Source organism: Lutra lutra, chromosome 3, assembly GCF_902655055.1.
Source record: "Lutra lutra chromosome 3, mLutLut1.2, whole genome shotgun sequence".
NCBI classification, from domain to species: domain Eukaryota; kingdom Metazoa; phylum Chordata; class Mammalia; order Carnivora; family Mustelidae; genus Lutra; species Lutra lutra.
This window is the reverse complement of record NC_062280.1, coordinates 24,213,751-24,233,427: the sequence shown is the minus strand read 5'-3', so window position 1 is coordinate 24,233,427 and position 19,677 is coordinate 24,213,751. Positions and strand designations below refer to the sequence as shown.

The 19,677-nt window shown below is 36.7% G+C and overlaps 1 protein-coding gene across 2 annotated transcripts in view; it reads right to left on the bottom strand.

Annotated features, from left to right (window-relative positions):
- The window catches only part of SPAG16 (sperm associated antigen 16), a 1,060,347-nt gene that overhangs the window by 1,002,066 nt on the left and 38,604 nt on the right, over nucleotides 1-19,677 (bottom strand). For both annotated transcript variants that reach the window (XM_047721011.1, XM_047721012.1), the window contains exon 7: nucleotides 10,586-10,703. In XM_047721011.1, the coding sequence (XP_047576967.1) occupies nucleotides 10,586-10,703 (118 nt within the window). The remainder of the gene's footprint in view (nucleotides 1-10,585; nucleotides 10,704-19,677) is intronic.

Below are 19,677 nucleotides of genomic sequence, written 5' to 3'. Positions count from 1 at the left end.
TTGGTTGTTGGTCCACTTAGGAAGCGCCCTCACAGTTCCTTTGTCCCTTGATATACCCTAACATTTTCTTCAGTCCCTTCCCCCTCTTTTACCTTCTTCCCTCCCTTCCTTCCTTCTTTCCTTCCTTCCTTTCTCTTTCCTTCTCTCTCTCTTACTTTCTGAGTATCTCCTAACATTCTAGTGCAACAAGATGGGACAAATGTTCCAGGTTCATTTTGTATCTTCCCCACCCAGCCTATAATCAGCCACTTCTCCAAGCAGCCCTACCTTCCTTTTATTGGAGAATGGTATTAGAAAGAGATATCTATGCACCAGGTATACTCATTTGCTACTGGAGTGTCATTACTTCTAGATTCTCTCAGCAAGCTGACCTAGAAAATACATACATTTACTTTTTAGAATGCCTCCTGAATTAGAGACTCATGATCCAAAAAAAGATAAAATGTAACTTTATACACACACACACACACACACACACACAAATTATATATATTTTTAATCACGGGACTATAACTCAGAATTTACAACATTTTCACTAATTTTGCAAAACAAACTAGGTTTTTCTATAAGATTTAAATAAATTTGAAAGTTGCTATATCATTACTTATGAAAAGAATTTGAAAACACATACTTCTTTTAGATTTTTGTCATCTCACAGTATACCTTCACTTTTATATAGAAACTGAGTATCACTAAAAAATTCTAAATTCTAACCTTCTTTCAAGATATTAGAGAGATCTATATGTTTAAAGAGAAAGATAGTGAGCTAAATGTTCATTAAGAGAAGGTTTTTAAAGAAGTGATGATTAGGAACACAGATAAAAATTATAAGACACTTCCTACTGCTTCAAGTATATACCCAAAAGTTTTGGTTAGAAGTGACTTCTAAGAGGGGTGTCTGGGTGGTTCAGTTGGTTGAGCATTCAACTCGTGATTCTGGCTCAGGCCGTGGTCTCTGGGCTGTGAGACTGAACCTCGTGTAGAGCTCCATGCTCAGTGGGGACACTACTTGAGATTCTCCCCCTCCCTTTCCCTTTGCCCCTCTCCCACTTCTCTAAAGTGAATAAATAAAAAAAAAGAAGTGACTTCTCAGAGCATCGCTGAAATAAAACAGACAATGAAAATAGAGATGTAATAAAAAAATAATAAGTGCTTAAGAGTGGTGCAGGGGGATCGGGAGGAAGAAAGATGGGGGAGGAGTAGGAGAATGAAATATCATTATATCCCAGGAGTTCAGTCAGATAGTTATCAAACAATTCTGAACACCTACAAACTCAATAGGAGATAGAAGAGGAGAATAGCAGCAATTCTAGGAACAGAAAATTGACCACTTTCCAGAAGGTAGAATATGTGGAGAAGTGAATCCGAGGCAACATATGGGAAGATAAACCACTGAAGAAGGGGCCAGCTCCCAGCAAATGAGAGCAGCAGAGCACAAAATCAGAACTTCTAGAAGTCTGCTCCACTGAAGGATGTCACTCCAGAGGCTAAGCAGTGGTAAAGCCCTCACAGGGAGTGTGTGGTCTCAGGACCTGCAAGGTCATAGAAAGACTAGGGGCATCTAAGTGTGGCAAAGCTGCCAGGTATCATAGTAGGGAAGCCAGCTACAGAGACGGAGCTCAGGAGTGAGCTCTCAACTTGGCGTTACCTTAAACCATGGTCCAAGGCACAGTTGGACCACTGCTCCTAGAGCAGGGACCCCACAAGTAGCAGATATGGAGAAAAACCCTCCTTCCTCATCCAAGAGGAGTGGCATGGGAGTGAGCAGCAGGAACCTGCTGGGTTTGGAGACTCCAAATGGAGCCATGCACCAGAGATAGAAACACTCAGTCAAGGCTGGGTGAGCACAGGGTGCAACCAGAGACCAGGGAGATGGGAGGGACTGACCACTTTTCTCTGAGGGCACACTGAGGACTGGGGCCCAGATCTCTGGATCCTATGGAGCCAGATGTTGATGGGCTGCCATTTTCATTCTCATCCTCCAAAGCTCTATGGAAGGCGTTCAGGGAACAAAAGCTACAGAGAGTGAACCTCAGCATATTACCTAGCCTGGCCACTGGTAAGGCCGGTGCAATTCTGCCTCGGGCAAAGACATTTGAGAATCACTGCAACAGGACCATCCCCCAGAAGATCAGCAAGAATATCCAGAGAAAATCAAGTTCACTAATCAATGATAACTTCAGAAGTCCAGAGCTAGGGGAAAGCAACACAGAATTCGTGGCTTTTTTCCCATGATCCTTTAGTCTATCAAAGAAAATTTGTTTTATTTTTTTCTTATTCTACCTTTTTTAAACTTTTCTTCTTTCCTCTTTTAATGTTTAACTATTTTATCTTATCAATACTTCCTTAAAAAATCTTACATTTTCATTGTTATACTCACGTTTTATCCCCTCATTGTATCTAACCTTATTTTTTGTGTATATATATATATAGGTGTTTTTTCTTTAAAATTTTGAGATACGATTGCAGGGTCATAGGGTAGCTCTATTTTTAATTTCTTAAAGAATCTCCACACTGTTTTCCAAGGTGGCTGCACCGACTTGCATTCCCACCAACAGTGTAAGAGGATTCCCCTTTCTCCACATCTTCTCCAACACTTGTTGTTTACTGTCTTGTTGATTTTGGCCATTCTAACTGGTGTAAGGTGGTATCTCAATGTGGTTTTGATTTGAATCTCCCTGATGGCTAATGATGATGAACATTTTTTCATGTGTCTGTTAGCCATTTGTATGTCTTCTTTGGAGAAGCGTCTGTTCATGTCTTCTGCCCATTTTTTGATGTGATTATCTGTTTTGTATGTGTTGAGTTTGAGGAGTTGTATATAGATCTTGGATATCAGCCCTTTGTCTGTAGTGTCATTTGCAAATATTTTCTCCCATTCTGTAGGTTACCTCTTTATTTTGTGAACTATTTCCTTTGCTGTGCAGAAACTTTCGATCTTGATGAAGTCCCAAAAGTTCATTTTTGCTTTTGTTTCCTTTGCCTTTGGAGACATGTCTTGAAAGAAGCTGCTGTGGCTAAAGTTGAAGAGGTTACTGCCTATGTTCTCCTGTAGAATTTTGATAGATTCCTGCCTCACATTGAGGTCTTTTATCCATTTTGAGTTTATTTTTGTGTATGGTGTAAGACAAATATGGTGTATTTACCCCAAAGATACAGACGCAGTGAAAAGAAAGGCCATCTGTACCTCAGTGTTCATAGCAGCAATGGCCACAGTCATCAAACTGTGGAAAGAGCCAAGATGCCCTTCAACAAACAAATGGATAAAGAAGATAGGGTCCATATATACAATGGAGTATTATGCCTCCATCATAAATGATGAATAACCAACTTTTATATCAACATGGACAGGACTGGAGGAAATTATGCTGAGTGAAATAAGTCAAGCAGAGAGTCAATTAACATATGGTCTCACTTACTTGTGGAGCATAAGGAATAACATGGAGGATATTAGGAGATGGAGAGGAGAAGTGAGTTGGGGGAAATCTAGGGGGAGACAAACCATTAGAGACTGTGGACTCTGAGGAAAAACCTGAGTGCTTTGGGGAGGTGGGGCAGGGTTGGGTGAGCCTGGTGGTGGGTATTATAGAGGGCACGTATTGCATGGAGCACTGGGTGTGGTGCATAAACATGAATTTGGAATACTGAAAAAAAATAAAATTAAGCTAAATTTTAAAAAATTGGGATATAATTTATTCTAATAGATCAAAATATACCCTAAATCTAGCCCATGGCTTTGTTCTAGTCTCCAGCCTGATCACATTCTCTCCTCTTTTTTTTTTTCTTTTTCCAACCAACGTATCAACTCCTTTTAAAACCTTTTTAAATTTCCACCTTACACTCATATTCCATCCCTTCACTGTGTTTACCCATATATATATATGTATATATATATCTTTAAAATTTTGGGAGGTAGTTTCCTTTAAGAGACACGAATACACCCCAAATCAAGTGAGTGGCTCTGTTCTACTCACCAGTCTAATATATATATATATATATATATATATATATATATATATATACACATATTTTTTTTTTCTCCCTTTCTTGTCCCCCAGGTTTTGGGTCTCTTCTGATTTGGTTAGTGTATATTTTTCTGGGGTCTTTGCCACTCTTTTAATATCTTGTTCTGTCATTCATCTAGTCTTATCTGGATAAAATGACAAGGTGGAAAAAAATCACACACACACAAAAAAAAGGACAAGAGGCAGTACTGACAGCTAGGGACCTAATCAATGCAGACATTAGTAATATGTCAGAATTAGAGTTCAGAATGACAATTATCAAGGTGCTAGCTGGGCTCCAAAAAAGGATGGAAGGTATTAGAGAATCCCTTTCTGGAGAAATAAAATCCCTTAGGAGAAATAAAAGAACTAATATTTAACCAAGTCAAAGTAAAAAAAAGCTATTAATGAGGTGCAATCAAAATAGAGGCTCTTACTGCTAGGATAAGTGAGGCAAAAGAGAGAATTCGTAATATGAAAACAAAATACAGAGAATAAAGAAGCTGAGCAAAAGAGTGACAAACTACTGGACTACGAGGGGAGAATTCAAGAGATAAGTGATACCAAAAGGCAAAACAATATTAGAATAATTGGGATCCCAGAAAAGAAAGAGAGAGAGGGACAGAAGGTATATTGGAGGAAATTATAGTAAAGCATTTCCCTAATACGGCAAAGGGAACAAGTATCAAAATCGAGGAAGCACAGAGAACCCCCTTCAAAATTAAAAAAAAAAAAAAAAATAGGTCCACACCCCATCATCTAAGAGTGAAACTTACTAGTCTTAGTGACAAAGAGAAAATCCTGAAAGCAGATCAGGACAAGAAGTCTGTAACATACAATGGTAAAAATATTAGATTGGCAGCAGACTTATCCACAGAGACCTGGAAGGCCAGAAAGAACTGGCATGATATATTCAGAGCACTAAACGAGAAAAATATGCAGCCAAGAATACTATATCCACCTAGGCTGTCATTGAAAATAGAAGCAGAGATAAAAGGTTTCCAGGACAAGCCAAAATTGAAAGAATTTGCAAACACCAAACCAGCCCCACAGGAAATACTGAAAGAAGTCCTCTAAGCAAAGAGAGACCCTAAAAGTAGTAGATCAGAAAGGAACAGACACAATATGCAGTAACAGTCACCTTACAGCTAATGCAATGGCACTAAATTCATATCTTTCAATAGTTATGCTGAATGTAAATGGGATAAATGCCCACAATCAAAAGACACAGGGTATCAGAATGGAAAAAAGAATAAGACCCATCAATATTCTGTCTACAAGAAACTCGTTTAAAACCCAAAGACACCATCAGATTTAAAGTGAGGGGGTAGAAAACAGTTTACCATTGTCATAGACATAAAAAAAAAAAGCTAGGGTGGCAATCCTTATATCAGATCAATTAGATTTTTAGCCAAAGACTATACTAAGAGATGAGGAAGGACACTATGTCATACTTAAAGGGTATGTCCAACAAGAAGATCTAACAATTCCAAATATCTATGCCCCTAACGTGGGACCAGCCAATTACATACACCAATTAATAACAAAATCAAAGAAACACATCGATAATAATACAATACTAGTAGGGGACTTTAACACCCCCCTCGCTGAAATAGAGAGGTCACCTAAGCCAAAGATCAGCAAGGAAACAGAGGCTTTAAATGACACACTGGAGCAGATGGACATCACAGGTATATTCAGAACATTCCATCCCAAAGCAACAGAATGCACATTCTTCTCTAGTCCACATGGAACATTCTCCAGAATAGATCAGATCCTGGGTCACTGATCAGGTCTACACCAGTACCAAAGCCTGGGATCATTGCCTGCATATTTTCAGACCACAACATTCTGAAACTAGACTCAATCCCAAGAGGAAAACTGGAAAGACCCAAATATGTGGAGACTAAAGAGCATCCTACCAAAGACTGAAGGGGTCAACCAGGAAATTAACTAAGAATTTTAAAAATTCGTGGAAACAAATGATAATGAAAACAAAATGGTTCAAAATCTGTGGGACACAACAAAGGCAGCCCTGAGAGGAAAATATATAGAGATACAAGCCTTTCTTAAGAAACAAGAAAGGTCTCAAGTACACAAACTAACCCTACACCTAAATGAGCTGGAGAAAGAACAGCAAAGAAAGCCTGAACCCAGCACGAGAAGAGAACTAATAAAGGCCAGAGCAGAAATCAATGAAATAGAAACCAAAAGAACAGTAGAACAAATCAATGAAACTAGGAGCTGGTTCTTTGAAAGAATTAATAAGATTGACAGAACTGGCCAGACTTATCAAAGAGAAAAGAGAAAGGACCCAAAGAAATAAAATCATGAATGATAGAGGAGAGATCACAACGAACACCATAGAAATACAAACAATTACAAGAACATATTATGAGCAACTATATGCCAGCGAATTTGACAATCTGGAAGAAATGGATATATTCCTAGAGACATATAAACTACCAAAACTGAACCAGGAAGAAATGGAAAACCTAAACAGACCCATAAGCAGTGAGGAGATAGAAGCAGTCATCAAAAATTCCCCAACAAATAAGAGCCCAAGGCCAGACAGCTTCCCAGGGGAATTCTACCAAACATTTAAAGAAGAATTAATGCCTATTCTCCTGAAACTATTCAAAAAAATAGAAATGGAAGGAAAACTTCCAAACTCATTTTATGAGGCCAGCATTACCTTGATCCCAAAACCAGACAAAGACCCCATCAAAAAAGAGAATTACAGACCAATATCCTTGAAGAACACAGATGCAAAAATTCTCACCAAAATACTAGCCAACAGGATTCAACAGTAGATTAAAATGATTATTCACCATGACCATTCCTGGGCTGCAAAGTTGGTTCAACATCTGCAAATCAATCAATGTGATACAATACATTAATAGAAGCAAGAACAAGAACCATATGATACTCTCAATAGATGCTGAAAAAGCATTTGACAAAGTATAGCATTATCTCTTGATCAAAACTCTTCACAGTGTAGGGATAGAGGGTACATACCTCAATATCATCAAAGCCATCTATGAAAAACTACAGCGAATATCATTCTCAAAGGGGAAAAACTGCAAGCTTTCCCTCTAAGGTCAGTAACATGGCAGGGCTGGGCTGTCCACTATCACCACTGCTATTCAACATAGTACTAGAAGTCCAAGCCTCAGCAATCAGACAACAAAAAGAAATTAAAGGCATCTGAATTAGCAAAGAAAAAGTCAAACTCTCACTCTTTGCACATGATATAATACTTTATGTGGAAAACCTAAAAGATTCTACTCCAAAACTGCTAGAACTCATAAAGGAATTCAGTAAAGTGTCAGGATATAAAATCAAGGCATAGGAATCAGTTGCACTTCTATACCCCAACAACAGCACAGAAGAAAGAGAAATTAAGGAGTCAATCCCATTTACAATTGCACCCAAAACCATACGATACCAGGAATAAACCTAACCAAAGAACCAAAGAATCTGTACTCAGAAAACTATAAAGTACTCATGAAAGAAATTGAGGAAGACCTAGAGAAATGGAAAAGTATTCCATGCTCATGGATTGGAAGAACAAATAAGTGAAAAATCTGTATGATACCTAGAGCAATCTACAAATTTAACACAATCCCTATCAAATACCATCAATTCTTTTCAAAGAAATGGAAGAAATAATCCTAAAATTTATATGGAACCAGAAAAGATCCTGAATAGCTAGAAGAATGTTGAAAAGGAAAGCTAAAGTTAGTGGCATCACAATTCTAGACTTCAACCTCTATTACAAAGCTGTAATCATCAAGACAGTATGATACTGGCACAAAAACAGACACATAGATCAGTGGAACACAATAGAGAGTCCAGAAATAGACTCTCAACTCTATGGTCAACTACTTTTGGACAAAGCAACCTCTTTGAGCTCAGCTGCAGCAACTTCTTCCTAGAAACATTGCCAAAGGCAAGGGAAGCAAGGCCAAAAATGAACTTTTAGGACTTCATGAAGATCAAAAGCTTTGCACAGCAAAGGAAACATTCAACAAAACCAAAAGACAACTGACAGAATGGGAGAAGATATTCGCAAATGACATATCATATAAAGGGTTAGCATCCAAAAGTGTAAAGAACTTACCAAAGTCAACACCCAAAGAACAAATAATCCAATCAAGAAATGGGCAGAAGACATGAACAGACATTTCTGCAAAGAAGACTCTGTTTTGTGAGATTAAGAATCGCTTATGGTTTGTCTCCCTCCTGATCCTATCTTGTTTCATGTTTTTTCCTTCCATAAGCTCAGGAAACAAACTGAGGGTTGCTGGCGGGGGGGGGATTGCAATAGAGTGGCTAGGTTATGGACATTGGGGAGGGTATGTGCTATGGTGAGTGCTGTGAAAAGTGTAAGCATGATGGTTCACAGACCTGCAGCCCTGGGACAAATACTACATTATATGTTAATAAAAATAATTTTTTAAAAAACATAAGGCAAGTAATTTGATCTCTGTTCAATAGTAAGAATATAAGTAAAATGATCTAAATGCTCATATGGCTACTGCGCAGCTCCGCTGGAATTCATACATACTCTCCCAATCTTTAGTTCTTCTAACTAAACCAGTAAGAAACAATCTGAAACCCAAAGAGTATATGTGACCTAAAAGTGTTCTCAAAACGACCTTTGATCTAACCTCAGAAATTCAACTCATATTAAAATTAGGGGAATTGATGGCCTTTTCAGGAAGATAACTTAGCCCTAATTACACATAAAATAAGTATAGATCCAGTGTAGGACAGGTGCAAATACAGAAATCAAATATCAAGGGAGGAGTGTAAGCGCTGGCCAGCATGGATTCCTGGAAAACCCTAGTATTCTTGAATAGTGAAACTCAGTATGAGTGGTCTGTCAGAGGTGTCAGAGTATACATGATCTTTTGGGGATATATGAGCAGATCATAGATGGATTCCTCCCTGGAGAAGGATAATAGTGAGATAAGTGTGAGACCAGGGAATAAAAAGAATAAGATGGGCAGCAAAAGTCTAAGCAGGGCCTATGGCAAGATAAGAAGTAGAAGCAACCTAAACCTAGCATGAAGTACTCCAAGAGTTGTGCCTTTTGTTGAGATGCTGGGGAGAGGGGTTAGATTAAAAAGAGCAATGAGATGAAATTCTGAAGGTTTGATATATAATGCTATAAAAATGTAAATTATTGTTAAACTCATTTTATGCAGTATTACCAATACTACAATTCAGACATTCAAGAATACAAAATCAAAATTCAAGCACAAAGGAGCATGGAGACACAAGTAATGTTTTGCATTTTAGTAGCTAAGAATTACACTCAAAAACAGATAAAATACAACTTGATTAAAGCATATCTTAACAATAAAATCATTCAAGGAAGAATATAACCATCTTGCAAGTTATTGTAGGTTCTGAAAGTTTGGCCGAAACTGAAAATCTACAGAAAATAAAAGAATGTTAAGCATAGTTGCACTATTATGTTTTCTAATAAACTGTTACATATTTTTTTTAAAGATTTTATTTATTTATTTGACAGACAGAGATCACAAGCAGGCAGAGAGGCAGGCAGAGAGAGAGAGGAGGAAGCAGGCTCCCCGCTGAACAGAGAGCCCGATGTGGGGCTCGATCCCAGGACCCTGGAATCATGACCTGAGCCGAAGGCAGAGGCTTTAACCCACTGAGCCACCAGGTGCCCCTGTTACATATTTTTTAAGTGACCCATAAACATTTTGTTCTACCTTTCTTGATTTCTGTACCAGATATTCCTCATCACTGTCCTACACCTATGCAAAAACCCCCAGGAAGAATGGAAAAGGGTGTTAAAAGCAGAAATGACTGAAATTGAGTCCAAAACTAGGGTTGTCGAATTCATTTGGGGGTAAATTCCAAGGAGTTTTATTCATTATCTCACATACATTTCACAACAATAGTTTTTAAAAAGGCAAGTAAGTCAGTGTGGCTATACTTTATGCATGAGAAATCTGAGTCCAAAGTGTTTAAGGCCCATGTTTATAGGTGTCAAAGTTAGCATTTAAACCCAAGTTTGGGGACACCTGGGTGGCTCAGAATGTTAAGCACCTGCCTTTGGCTTAGGTCATGATCCCAGAGGCCTGGGATGAGTACCGAATCAGGCTCCTTGCTCAGGGGGGAGCTTATTTCTCCCTCTGCCTGCGGCTCCCCCTACTTATGCTCTTTCTCTCTCTCTGAAAAATAGGTAGATAGATAGATAGATAGATAGATAGATAGATAGATAGATAGATAGATAAAAATCTTTTAAAAAATTAAAATAAATAAATAAGCCCATATTTGACAATGGCCGAGTGTTTTTCCTCTAACTATACTTTGTATCTCCTATACATTTATGTTTCAGTTAAATGTTTAGTTTAGTAATAATCTTTATAGGTCTAAAAGGAACAAAATAATTTTATGAATACTTCCAAATAAATCTCTTTTACAATATAATTGTTCAAAACCTTTTTAAGTTTATCTCAGAAATAAAGCCAATATTTCTACTTACATTATTAAAAAATGAATGGTTAAAAATAATTTTAAGCTGGCTTTGATGGCCTCTTTACCTGCCCAACTGCTCTGTCTCTTTCCAGAGAGGTCAGCATTTTCTGCTTCAGTAAAGTGTGGTGCTTCTCATGTAACACCCTGAGAGCCGGTTCATACGATGCATAATGTAACTTTAACCTATGAAAAGTAAAGGGCATCTTAAAGGGTAATTGAGTTAAATCAGTGATTTCCATCTAACATCTAAACCTTTTCTCTCTTTTTTTGCAGTCAAATAAAAAATGAGTAACTATATAAAGGTCAACATAGCAATCCAAGAATTGCCAGAAATATTACTTGGTATGCTACTTCTCTAAACATGGTAGGAACGAGGAAGTCAGATTTCTTTTGAGTTAACTAGTTTTCTATTTCCTACCAACAGTTTTGCTGTATTCAAGCAAGTACTCAGAAGACTGCCATTCACTGAGAGGAAAAACTTGCAGTTTCTTTAATCAATTCAGAAACAATTGTCAAAAAGACAAGTGCTGCAGACAATGGAAGATTAAACAGAGGGTCATTCACATCAAAATAAGCTAAAGGATGGTCTTCAAAACAACTTTATTAACTTATATTAAGAAAATTAAGTCTAAAAATTTCGTTATCTCACAGGAGAACTAGTTCAACTCAACATATGATATAAGCACCTTTAAGAAACTGTTTTATTCGAAAATGCCCTCAAAATATATATGTATTTTTTTACTTTTTTTATTCAAGTGTAATTTACCTGGAGTAAAACATACAGAGCTTAAATGTTACAGTTCAGTTTTCAGAAATATGCATGCCCAGGTAGTCCATATTGTTATCAAAATATAGAGCATTTCTAATACCTCAAGAGATTCTAGAACTCCATATATGTGGAATCATAAAATATGTTCTCTTACATAACAATCAACATCACAGAAATACAAGCAATTATAAGAGATTATGAAAAACTATATGCCAACAAATTGGATAACCTGGAAGAAACAGATAAATTTCTAGAAACATATAAACTATGAAAACTGAAACAGGAAGAAATAGAAAATTTGAACATATTTGAACAAAAGCCCAGAACCACATGGCTTCATAGTCGAATTCTACCAAACATTTAAAGAAAAGTTAATACTTATTCTTCTCAAACTATTACAAAAAATAGAAAAGGAAGAAAAACTTCCAAATTCACTCTATGAGGCCAGAAACTGGCTTCTTTCACTCAGCATGTTTTTTAGATACTTCCAGGCTATTGTGTATATCAGTAATTCATTTCTTTTTATTGTGAGTCATATTCCCTTGTATGTATATTATACCATGTGTTTATTCAATATTCTGCTAATGAAGAACTGGTTTGTTTTTAGCTTGGAGCCATTATGAATAAGATTGCTATGAACATTCTTACACCAAGTCATATAAAATATTTTTTGGCGGGGCACCTGGGTGGCTCAGTGGGTTAAAGCCTCTGCCTTCAGCTCAGGTCATGATCCCAAGGTCCTGGGATCGAGCTCCACATCAGGCTCTCTGCTCAGCAGGGAGCCTGCTTCCCCTCCTCTCTCTCTGCAGATCTCTGTGATCTCTGTCAATTAAATAAATAAAATCTTTAAAAAAAAAAAAAAGATTTTTGGCTCTCTTTCTCTTAGAAAAAATACCTAGGAGTTGAATTGCTGGGTTTTAATTTACACTTCCAATAGCAATAAATGACAGCCTTGGTTACTCTACATTTGGCAATTAGTCTACCTCATCTTGCCAATTTCATTATCAACTTCATCAATTCTATTTCCAAACATGTGATTTTGTTTATTTTTATACATTTGTTTATTTTTGTTTATCCCTTTTCTAGTTTATTGGTTTCTGATAATTTTTTTCTTTCATTATTATTTCATTTATTTTTCTTTCTCTGCTTTTGTGGGGTTTTTTTTTTTGAGCATCTAAGGTACAAGACTAGATTATTAGTATAAAATTTTCTTCTCTAATGTGGGCATTTAAAACTATCAATTTAAAAAAATAAAACTATCAATTTTACCTTAAGCACTGCTTTGGCTGCATCCCACTATTTTTAATATGTTGCATCTTCAGTCATTCATACTGAAATACTTTCTGACTTCCTTCTTTGACTCATGGACTATTTAGAACTATATTACTATATTTCCAAATATTTGGGAATTTTCCAGAGACTTTTGTCATTTTTTTTTATGACTTGCAATTTATTCAGAAAAAAACAACACAGAAGGTAAGGAATTACCACTGATAAATGGCATGCCATTGTCAAGCACATGGAATTGACCCCCAAATGGATTATTCATTTTATAATATTTTTTTCTTTGCAGATTATTTTTTTTCAGCATAACAGTATTCCTTGTTTTTGCACCACACCCAGTGCTCAATGCAATCCGTGCCCTCCCTAATACCCACCACCTGGTTCCCCCAGCCTCCCACCCCCATCCCCCCCGCTTCAAACCCCTCAGATTGTTTTTCAGAGTCCATAGTCTCTCATGGTTCATCTCCCCTTCCAATTTCCCCCAACTTCCTTCTCCTCTCTAACTCCCCTTGTCCTCCATGTTATTTGTTATGCTCCACAAATAAGTGAAACCATATGATAATTGACTCTCTCTGCTTGACTTATTTCACTCAGCATAATCTCTTCCAGTCCCGTCCATGTTGCTACAAAAGTTGGGTATTCATCCTTTCTGATGGAGGCATAATACTCCATAGTGTATATGGACCACATCTTCCTTATCCATTCGTCCGTTAAAGGGCATCTTGGTTCTTTCCACAGTTTGGCGACCGTGGCCATTGCTGCTATAAACATTGGGATAGATAGCCCTTCTTTTCACTGCATCTGTATCTTTGGGGTAAATACCCAGTAGTGCAATTGCAGGGTTATAGGGAAGCTCTATTTTTAATTTCTTGAGGAATCTCCACACTGTTCTCCAAAGTGGCTGCACCAACTTGCATTCCCACCAAAGTGTAAGAGGGTTCCCCTTTCTCCACATCCCCTCCAACACATGTTGTTTCCTGTCTTGCTAATTTTGGCCATTCTAACTGGTGTAAGGTGATATCTCAATGTGGTTTTAATTTGAATCTCCCTGATGGCTAGTGATGATGAACATTTTTTCATGTGTCTGCTAGCCATTGTTGTCATTGATTTTTAATTTAATTTGATTGTGGTCAGAGAACATATTTTGTACAATTCTCTGAAATATATAGACACTTGTCTAGACACAAAATATTACCTATTTTGTGCACATGAAAAGTCCAAAGTAGAATTCAAGGAATGTTAATTAAACTCAATTAATTGATGCCTTATTCTATAGACCTAAGAGACTTTTTGCCCATTTTTCTAATAATTGCTAAAAAATAAAGGTTAAAATATCCAATTGTCACTGTGGAAATATGAATTTTTATGTTCTATCAGATTTTGTTTCATATATTTTGCAGCTCTTAGAGTCATGCATATTAAGACTTCCTAATAAACTGACTCTTTCTTATCTTATTGAAATGGCCTCTTTTTGTCTGATTCTCAGGATGACCCTGGGGAAGTTGTTTCTGTATCCCTTCTCCTTAGGCCAGGTGGGCATGCAGAGGTTGGTCTCCTTCCCTAGAGAGAGCTAATACTTTTGCTGTGCTGCAAACTGTGGAGGAGGTATCTTCCCCAAAAGGTAAATGATACCCTCCTAAAGTTGGCCCTACTTCCTTCTCTCTTAACAGCCAAGCTAATAGTTTGGTAAGGGAGAAAAGACACTATATGTCCAAACTGCTGTAAGAATTAATCATATACTACCAGGAACCAAAACACCCCAAAGACTGGATTTTGAGATGCTAAAAAGGGCTATAACCTAAGACTGGATAAAAATAATTTGCATAAGACACTGGATTTTACAAGTACTAAAACAAATACTCCAATGGATGCAATAAAGTCACTGCTGAGGTGACTCTTATAAACTTGGAACACTCAGAAAAGTGAAAAAACCTTGAGCAGCCCTACTGACAAAGAGTAGAAAAGGAACTCCATAACACTACAACAATTATACACTATGATGACAATCCCTATTCTTCCACAGAATTACCTATAGCTATTTACTTGTGTGACTATGTACTGGGAAAAGATATTTTAAGAAGTTATTATTAATATTCACAAGCCCAGAGTGACACCACAGCCCCTATGTTAGAAAGGGGATTTACAGAGGCCAGAGAATAAGTAACATCATGGCTAAGGTCTGGCTCAAAGTGGGCTTATTTGGTCCATGTACCCACCCAACGATCAATCCCAGATTCCTTGAATAAATAATTTTAACTGATATATGATGAAGCTATCAAAGTTGAGAAAGTCACTCCAGTGTCATCTTCTGACATAGGATAGACTACTTGAAATTGCCTCACAGCCACAATTCTGTTTATTTTTTTAGTCATTTTTTTTCCTCTGAGGCTCCATTAACTGTTTTCAGCTTCTTAGTGATTTTTTTTGTTGTAAATACATTTTTCAGTTTGAGAACTTCCATTTGGTTGATTATAGTTCCCATTTCACTTCTGCTATTTCCCAACTGTTCACTCATTATATTCATTATTTTATTTAAAGTTCTAAACATTTCATAAGAGCTGTTTTAAAGTCTTCATCTACTAATCCTGTTATTTCTGTCATTTCTGGGTCTGTTTCTACTTTTTCTTGGATATGGGACACATTTTCTAACTTCTATGTATATTATATATTTTATCATATGTTGGACATATATTTATCTGAACTTTGTTCTCTTCATTTAAAGAGTTTTGTCCTGGCATACTAATGGGCAGTTTGAGCTTTTCAAAGCTTACTTTCAATCTTTTATTACAGCAAGTTTAAAGTAGTTCCCTCTCTGGGGCTAGAATAGCTCTGCTCCTATAATATGGTTTATCAAGGGTATTTTTTTTTAAGATTTTATTTACTTATTTGAGAGAGAGGGAGAGAAAGGGAGAGTATGTGTGAAGTGGGCTAGAGGGAGAAGCAGACTCCCCACCAAGCAGAGAACCTGACATGGGCTCTCTCCTGGGACTCCAGGATCATGGCCTGAGCTAAAGGCAGATGCTTAACTTACTGACCCTCCCAGGTTTAGCAAGGGTCTTAACTAAATGCTCAGAGTTTTCAGTGAGGGTCCTCCACTGTAGCTGGTCAGAATTCCTGCATCTGCAAACTCCGGAATCTCCACTGAGCTCACAGTTCTCCAGCTGCTGTTCTTTGTAGGCATCATTCTCTCACTATTCCACAACTTAGTATTTGGTCAAAAGATTAAAGGAAACTACTAAAAATATTTCTTAAATTTCTTTCATGCACCTCCCACCTTTTGTGTATCCTATTCTGCAAATTCCAGCTCCCTTGGCAGCCCTGATGAGATCCCTCATCAGTTAATCAAGACTACTGTGCTCTGAGTTCTACTTTGTCACACGATTGTCTGAATAGTACTTCTGGGTCAAAATCTAAGGTGATTATGCCACTCGCTTTGAAGGGTTCCCTTCTCTTAGGCATCACAGACCGACTCTGCCAATTTTCCAACATCTGAAAAAAACAGCTGCCTAAAATTACATTCAGTTTTGTAATTCATTGCAGTTGAAGAGCTTATCTATTACCAGTTGGAAAGCTAGTTCTATATGAGTTACTCTGACAGGGTGGCAAGCAGAAGAGCCCCAAAATAATTTTAAATGTCTTCTTATTAAAAAAATAAGAGGGCACCTGGGTGGTTCAGTCAGTTAAGCCTGACTTCAACTCAGGTTATGATCTCAGCATCCTGGGATGGAGTTCCAAGTCGGGCTCTCTGCTCAGCAGGGAGTTTGCTTATCCTTCTCCCCCTCTTCCAGCTCCTCCCCCAACTTATGTGCTCTCTCTCAAATAAATGAATACAATCTTTATAAAAATAAAAGGAGTCCTTGTTTTGCAAAATATTTTCATAGAAGTATAAAAGTCATTGGTTTGTAAGTCATATTTATCTTAATATAATTTACTATTAAACCTCATTGCTGACAGTAATAAAGTCTAAGCACTAAAGTTAAGTTACATATACATTTAATATATATATTGCGTATTAAAATTCAACCATTTTCAGTAAAGCATGAGAGAGTAATAAAATAAAAATGTAAGTAGTATGTACAGTTCTATTACCCATTTCATTTAATGTGCTTAACTCTATACTCTTTGCTGTATGTTGCACACTTCCATGAATATTGTATATTCATAAACACGTATTCAGGTACAGAGTTCTATACACAACACAATGTGTATTGTAACTTGTGGACAAACTGAAGGATTGTTATTGATGGAACAACTTTTCCTGTATTTACTAACTTTAGCATCTAACTCATTCATGGGATATGACTTGATAATCCTCTATCGCAAAAATTAGCATCATGTAGAATACCACTAGGATATAACAAGGAAACAACATTTAAAAAAACCTGTTGGCAAGGATGCAGAGAAACACAAACACTCTTACACTGTTGGTGGGGATGCATATTGGTACAGTCATTCTGGAAAACAGTATGGAAGTTCCTCAAGTTAAAAACAGAACTACCTTATGACCTAGCAATTACACTACTAGGTACTTACCTCAAGGATAAAAAATACTGTTTCAAAGGGGCACATGTACCCTAATGTTTATAGCAGCACTATCAACAACAGGCAAATTATGGAAGGAGCCCAAATGTTTATCAACTGGTGAATGGATAAAGAAGATGTGTTGTGTGTACACACACACACACACACACAAAGAATATTGCTCATCCATCAAAAAGAATGAAATTTTGACATCTGTAACAACGTGGATGGAGCTGGAGTGTATTATGTTAAGCAAAATAAGTCAGTCAGAGAAGGACAAATACCATAGGACTACACTCATATGTAGAATTTAAGAAACAAAACAGATGAACATAGGGGAAGGGGAACAAAAAGAGAGAGGAAGGAAACCATAAGTGACTCTTAACTATACAGAGAACAAATGGACATTTGCTGGAGGGGAGGTGGAAGGAATTGGGCTAAATGGATGATGGATACTAAGGAGGATGCTTGTGATGAGTGCTGGTTGTTGTATGTAAGTGATGATTCACTAAATTCTACTCCTGAACCAATATTACACTATATGTCAACTAACTAGAATTTAAATAAAAACTTAAACAAAAAACTTCTGTTTAGTCAGTCTGAAAGAGTGTGTCTGTTCTGTAAATTCCATAAGTAGCTTATAATTCATCTGCTTATAAGTTCTAACTTTTGAATTCTGAAAATAAGTAAATTCACAAGACACTCATGTTAAATGAGAACTACTATAAAGCTATAGGAAAAATCAACTAATTTACAGAAAAAAAATAAGACTGACATTTTATGGTTTACAGTGAAAGGAATATAGATATACAACTGAAATATTTGGGTCAAATATTAACATAGAGAACTTAGACTCTAATTTAGCCTGAAATGAAAAACACTCTTCCTTATAGTTGATTTATTATGCAATTGTACAACTATCAGACAAAGTGTTCACTGGTGATTAATTTCATCTCTAGTTTCTTTGTGACCCTATTGATATTATTGAAATTTTGTTTTAGGTCCTTAGAAAACACACACTAGTGATTCATCCAAATGGTTAAATGGAGACATTATTCTTAATGCTTAAACATGGAAATAAAGGCTAGCTGAATACACAAATGTTAATTATATTATAGTGTAATGTGGATTTTTTTCATCAGGGCCCCTAAAGATTACAAAAAGTGTAATCCGAAAATGCTTAATTTTTACATGAAATCAAGTACACTAGTATTCCCTTTAAATATATTAGGAAATTTAAGAGGTCTGATATATTTTTAAACATGGGCTAGAGACTCAAGGAAAAAAAAAAAAAAACCTAAAAAAAGTCAATTTGCCTAAGAGTAGAATATCCAAGTAGGAACAGTGAACAATCATATTTCAGGTGCCACAATTTGATACAAATGTGCTCTAAAACTGTCATATACCCAAAAAACTAAAGTACTGAAACCTGTTTGAATTAGCACAGATAGTGGGAATAGAGTCAATCCTGTGATCTTTTCAGTGAAAGAAAGTGCTGTGATTCAAACTCACTTATTTTATGTGTGTGGGCATACACACAAAAACTATTAAAATACCTTTGGGCTTTTCCTCTGGGTAAATGGGTGGCTCACCCTAATGAAGGTACAACAATTATTTATCTTTGGACAAGAAAAAGTTTAGCTACCTTTAAAGAACTTCGGCATGACCAGTAGGAACAACAGGCCCCTATATTGTCCTGAGTGTAGAACAATTCCCAAATTTAAAGAATGTACTTTTAAAACAAAATACAATATATACTTCTGAAAATACCTGTATAAAAATGCAAAAGGGAAATCTAGATAAAGTAGTATATATTCAACATACACTTTCCATGTTATGGTATATGCAAAAAAAACCCCTGCCATTTATTATATTCCATGTACGTATACATACTGATCCAAAATATATCATCAACATTGTTAAAGATAAGAAACAAAACACAATGGCCATCTAAAAGTAAGTGGTGAAGCCAGGCTTCCAATGTTTACTTGAGACCAAATCCAAGCTCTTTCCATCATACTGTACTACTTCTCAGTTACCATTTAAGTTAAAAAGGGAACGAATCATTTTGAACATTTTTTTCCTGAATTTCTCTGGACTAAGAACAATTTTATGAACCAAGAATTTCAAACCAAAATACTGGACCAAAATAATTGGTTAAAGTCAAAGAATAAACATTATCAAAGTCCTTTTTTTTTTTAAAGATTTTATTTATTTGACAGAGAGACAGTGAGAGAGAGCATGAGCGAGGAGAAGGTCAGAGGGAGAAGCAGACTCCCCATTGAGCTGGGAGCCCAATGTGGGACTCGATCCCGGGACCCCAGGATCACGACCTGAGCCAAAGGCAGTCATCCAACCAACTGAGCCACCCAGGCGTCCCTCAAAGTCCTTTTTTTAAGTTAATGCAATTTCCCTCTTAAAATAGTGCTTTATTCCTACAGACACTTAATTTAAGTAAGAAAAACTCTAGTTTCTACAACTTAATACATTTAAGTACATTGATTCTGAAGCTTCATGGGACAGCCTATGATTTAGAAATCATAAGAGCCACAATAACCATAATCACCTACGAAAGACAACTGT